Source organism: Pinus tabuliformis, chromosome 7 (assembly GCF_031772625.1).
Source record: "Pinus tabuliformis cultivar Carrire ecotype Pingquan chromosome 7, CPIR1, whole genome shotgun sequence".
Lineage (NCBI taxonomy): Eukaryota > Viridiplantae > Streptophyta > Pinopsida > Pinales > Pinaceae > Pinus > Pinus tabuliformis.
In genome coordinates, this window is record NC_142293.1 from 464,479,720 (window position 1) to 464,485,696 (window position 5,977).

Below are 5,977 nucleotides of genomic sequence, written 5' to 3' on the forward strand. Positions count from 1 at the left end.
GTTGACTATTTTACCAAATGGGCCGAGGCGATGCCAACATTAAACAACAGTGGCAAAACGGCTACTCTTTTCTTTTTCAACAATGTGGTTGCCTGATTTGGTGTACCACAGGCCATAGTTACAGATCATGGGTCATATTTTCGCAATCACATGATGGTTGAGTTGACTGCTAAGTTAGCACTGTCACATGATAGTTCTACCCCTTATTACCCGCAAGCGAATGGACAAGTTGAAGCCATCAACAAAGTTCTTAAGTGGATGTTGCAAAGAATGATAGGGGTTCATAAACGAAACTAGCATTTAATCTTGTACTTTGTCTTGTGGGCATATCGAACCTCGGTGAGAAATGCTACTGGATTCACACCCTTTCAGTTGGTGTACAAATTGGAAGAAATCTTACCGATACAATGTGAAATTTCATCTCTGAAACTCGCGATTGACCTATTACCCAACACTTCTAAAGAAGAAGCGCATTTCTTGGAACTTATCCATCTGGATGAAACTCGTCGTGATGCCACATTGGCTAATGAAGTGCATTAGAAACGAATCAAGGCACAATATGATAGAAATGTCAACCGTCATATCTTCTCAGAAGGAGACCCGGTCTTGCTTTACGATTAGAAGCCGATAAACTTGGAGCACGGAAATTTGAACCAATGTGGATGGGTCCTTATATTTTCAAGCGTGTTTTGGCAAAATGTGCCTACGAGTTAGTAGATTATGATGGGATTCCATTGTCGCAACCCTGAAACGAGTTGTACCTCAAATGTTACCATGATTAATTGAGTGTAGTAAAACTCACAGTATATTTGCTTTCATTGCATGTGTCTGTGTAAGTGTGTGTCTTTTAGAGTTTTTTATTTGGTTAGTAATCTGCTTTTCATTTGTTGCAGATGTCAGAATCTTCAGAACCATTTTTTGGTTCACTACAACAAAACCAGCGATTTGCGCCAGATCTAGCGCCAGATTTTAGTGCATTTTTTTTGTAATTGTGATGAGCAACCTGGCGCTAAATCTGGCTCTATTGTACAATTTTTAAAGCGTCCTTTTTTGCACCTAATTTTGCATCCTTTTTCACGCTAGATTTTGCATCATTTTTTACACCAAACTATGCATCATTTTTTGCGTCAAATTTTGAACCAAGATTTGCATCTTATTTTATGACAGGTTTTGCTTCTAGTTTTGTGTCATTTTTTGCATCTATTTTTCATTCTCTTTTGCTTCCTATTTTGTGTCATTCTTTGCTTCCATTTTTGCACCATCATTTGCATCAAGTTTACACTGTATTTTGAATCCAATTTAACATCTTTTTATGCATCCATTTTGTGTCAGTTTTTGCATCTAGTCTTACGCCAGGTTTTGTATCTAGTCTTACACTAGTTTTTGCTTCTATTTTTGCACCAGCTTTGGTGCCTATCTTTGCACCATGTGTTGAATTTGATTTAGCACCAAATTTTGCATCCATTTTTGTGCCCATTTTTGCATCTTTTTTTGGACCATTTTTTACATCCACATTTACGTTTGATTTGTCTCCATTTTTCCCATCTCATTTTGCACCATATTTTGCGTCATTTGTTTCATCCAATTTTGCATCATTTTTAACACCATCTCTTGCATCTAATGTTACATCATTTTGAGCATCCAAATTTGCATTTATATTTGCATCTTATGTTGAGTCATGTGTTGTGTCCACCTTTGCATCTTATTTTGTGTCTAATGCTACATTCAATTTAGAGCCATTTTTTACGTCTACTTTTGTATTTGTTTTTACACCAAGTTTTGCATCCAATTTTAAGCTATTTTATGCCCCTTTTTGCACCATTTTTTTGTGTCTACTTGTGTCCAATGTTGCACCATTATTTACACCGACTTTTTCATCCAATTTTGCATTTTTTTGGTGTCTAGTTTTACATCGTTTTCACCATCCAAATTTGCATCTTTTTTGCCTCATTTTGTGTCCACATTTGCATATAATTTTGTGTCTGAGTTCGAGCCTAAATTTGCATGTGATTAGGAATCATTTTTTACATCCAATATGGCATCCTTGGTTTCACCTTTTTTCAGCCCCATTTTGCATCTTGTTTTATGTCTTTTCTTACATCTTTTTTTTTCCTTTTTTTGCACCCAAGTTTGCATCCCAAATTTACACCATTATTTGCATCATCATTTGGCATATTAATTTGTAATGTTTTTTGCTTCTTTTTAACGCTCAACTTTGCATCTTATTTTACATCTAGTTGTTGTCTTTTTTTGCATCTAATTTGGTGCCCATTTATGTGTCCTTGTTTTTGCCCAATTTGATATCCTTTTGTATGCCATGTTTTGTTCCCTTATTTGTGTCAACTATTGCACAATTTTTCACTTCTAATTTAAAACACTTTGTATGTCAATTGTTTGCATTTTGTACTAATTCCTAGTTTAACATCCAATTTTGCATCCATGGTTACATATGCATTTGACTTCTTATATAGAGTATATTTTTCTTTACATATATGACCCCCTTTATAGATTCATAGTGAAATATATGATAGTTTCTAAATATCATTAAAGTAGATATCACAATTCAAAATCATTTGTAAAGAAATTTAAGAGAAATTGACAACATCCATCCAAAAAAATAACAATGTGTCATTAACAATTTTCAAAATATGTATAAAATAGCAACATAATACTAATAAAATCAATATTATTTTTAATCAAAACAAGTAAAATTCAAATATGATTAACAAATCAAAATATTTCATGAATATCGTTATTCTACGATAAATTAACAACATACATAAATCAAACTCATCGTATGATTACAAAATCAAAATGTCTCATTGATATAGGGTAAATTCACAACGCCCATCTAAACATAACAATGTCATTCTACACAATAATTTCTTCATAAAAAACAATGCATGTGCATGCCTAGCTACCACCACCAAGATCATCCTCATGATCATCTTGACCATCCTCATTACTCTGATCCACATCATCACCAACACCGCAACTATCATCATCATCTCCTCCTTCACCACCATCATCCTCATCCTCATCCTCATCATCTCCTGATATATGTTGAACATAATTTGGATCATCGTCTTGGCAATCATTGCCTATAGCATTCTGACAAAAAAAATCAATATTATATGTTAGTATTAATTGCATAACACAACGCATGTTTTTGTTATACAATGTTAACCATAAAATGAGGTAAGATATAATATCTAATAGTACTAAAAAATAAAATGAAAATATGGTTTAAAAGTATATTGGAAATCCAACTAAAATTACATACCATAGAGTCCATCCAAACAACAAATTCAACCCATCTCTTTTGCTGCAGCACCTCCTTTTCCAAATGATTTGGAGGTCTTCCATATTTTAGTTCCTATCAATCAGTAAATAGGGAGAAATTAGATAACAATGACTTTCTTCTAGTACAAAATTTATTAAAAAAATATCACATGTTTAATATACTTTCAAAGGTTGTTATCAGTGCTTTTAAACCTTTCTGGCCACTACGATGAGTGACTTTTGTCTTGGTTAACCTCGCCTTGGATGCCTTGTCCTTAAACATAAACCAATTCAATTTATTTTCACACAAATACATGTCTAAGATACTTATAAGTATTAATACATTCTAAATAATGTTTAATGAAAAATTCAATACCTAAATGCTCTCATTGCCGGCTTTTCTTTGTGCATCCAACTTCTCATATGATTTTACAAGTTCTTTCCATACTTTAAAAGGTATGTCAATAGGTCTTTGTTTCAGTCTTTGATCTTGAGGCATTTTTTTAATTTTTCTTGTTTGGTTAAAAATTTTGGTTAAAAAAAACCGAACAAGTAATTCACATCAATGGCATGGGGACTCTATGGATATGTGTAAAAAAATGGCTATAAAGAAAACATCCAAAAAACATATGAGCTCTCCCTTTGATGGTCACTTGGGGCATATGGCTGGAAAGGAACAACTCCATTTTTGAAAATCAAGGACAATCCTTTCTCAAAGTCCTTCCTAATATTTGCTCCAAATGTCTTAAAATGAAAAACAAAATTCAAACGTCATCCTTAAACATCTCCCTTAAATATAACGTTGGACCATAAATTCTTCATTTTTATTGTTATCGGCTCTGGAATGATTTTTCTATATGCAATTATATAATGAAATATGTGTGCACTAATGAAAAAACATTGAGTTTCATTTTTCATAATCACAAACAATGAAAAAAGAATCACACGTAACTAGCATCATTTTGGAAATTTTATATTTATTAAAAATCTTTAACATGTTTTCCTCCCATATCTCATAAAAAGGTGTGAAATTTTTTATATACTCTCCAATAAGCACTACAACAAAACCAGCGATATGGAGGTTTTACACTAAGTTTTTCAACATCGAGCTTACTAGGGCTTGCACCACCGGGGTTATTAGTAAGAATCTCATGAGGTTTGCATAGCCATGATTATTAGAACCAAAATAGTAGGATTTTCACTAAAAAACAGTTCATAGTGCTTTCCTGCTGGGGAGAAAATCACAAGTTCAACTTCTGCAGTGCAGAGCACTGAGATCTCGTAAGCTTTCTTCAGCAATCCACCTACGTTTGGAAAATGTAGCCTGCCTGCTGGCGATGTTCTCAATCCTCTTCCTCTGCATCTTTCCCCTCACTATTCTTGTATGTCCTCTTTCATTTTTCCCTCCAAACAAACCCTCTCAAATTGAGAAAGCAGAACAACTCACTCGATGAGAATCTGAATCCAATTATCGCTTCTAACAATAACCCAATACGATACCAGAAGTGATTACACAAAACCTCATTGACTCTTCATTTGTTTGGAAAAGAGCCAAGCATAAACTTCTGACGAGGGTTTCCGTCTCAAGTCTGGCTCGCAAGACGTCGCTTAGTCAATTGCGAGAAAAGTTTTCCACCTGCCTGTCACATACGGTTTGTCACACTATATATTAAAATAAGGTTGATCATACTAACAATAAGGTTGTATATTGTAAAAGGAGGGCTCTCCTGACTGCATTTGGTTGGTTTATAGAAAAGATTGTTGGAATGTGTAATGTGAATGCTCTGCTAACTGTTTTTTAAGCGTTTGGAAGTATTAAAACCCCCTAGGATAATTAATGTAAGACCTGTTAATTAATGTGTAAAGATGGCTATTGTCCTTGGGCTACCTTAGCTATTCGTGTTTAGTGATCTGTGGTATTATGACTCCTCAAGTCACTATTAAACCATGAGAACCATGCCCAGGCAGACTAGTGTGACATTGTGGATGAGAACCAAAACTAGACTCCTATAACCTCCTTTTTCATCCTTTAAATTGCAGAATTAACTGACTGTTCTAGTAATCGTTCTTGAGCACCTGAAGATGTGCACCCTAAATAATAAGAATAATACCTTGTAACATATGAATAGTCCATCCTGTGCATGTAGGATATGCACATGAGGTCCAATAAAATCACTAAATAGAATACCAGGTGTTATTAAAGCCTCTACAGGTTGATATATATGAATGTTACAGTGTGCAGGAGTATGATTCAATTCCATACGAAAATACAAAACATCTGATAGGATTTCCTTATACCTCATAGGCAAACAACCATTTTCCCTTCTATAGATGAGCAGAATAAGTGCTTGGTTCTCTACACTAAATAAAGACAAAGTATAGTACTTATTGCTGACAAAATAGGATTTAAATCGCGGTTCAATTGCTTGACATTCAGCTGGTCACAGAATTGTAGAGTGCATAATCATAAGTGATGTTGCGAGCCTCATTGCTCAAAGTCTAAGGGTCTTGCGAGCCATAATCACAGCCATGTATGGAATATCTTGTGATTATGGCATTTTATGAGGTCAATTCTTGTGAAGACATTTCAGTTTATAATAAATTTTGAACCTCAACAGAGTTTTGGCAAGACCTGGCTGAGCTAGGACATCAACAACACAGCTGATATGAATGACATAATCTAGCCTCAAGAGGG

The 5,977-nt window shown here is 34.4% G+C and overlaps 1 protein-coding gene across 1 annotated transcript; it reads right to left on the reverse strand.

Moving 5' to 3' along the window:
- Window positions 1-2,783: 2,783 nt before the first annotated feature.
- LOC149247962 (uncharacterized) lies at window positions 2,784-3,649 on the reverse strand. The gene is made up of 3 exons (XM_089455973.1): window positions 3,467-3,649; window positions 3,284-3,373; window positions 2,784-3,111 (listed from the first exon to the last, which is right to left on the reverse strand). The coding sequence occupies exons 1-3, from the start codon at window positions 3,596-3,598 to the stop codon at window positions 2,914-2,916; spliced, it is 420 nt and encodes a 139-aa protein (XP_089312099.1). The 5' UTR covers window positions 3,599-3,649; the 3' UTR covers window positions 2,784-2,913.
- Between the last annotated feature and the right edge of the window lie 2,328 nt (window positions 3,650-5,977).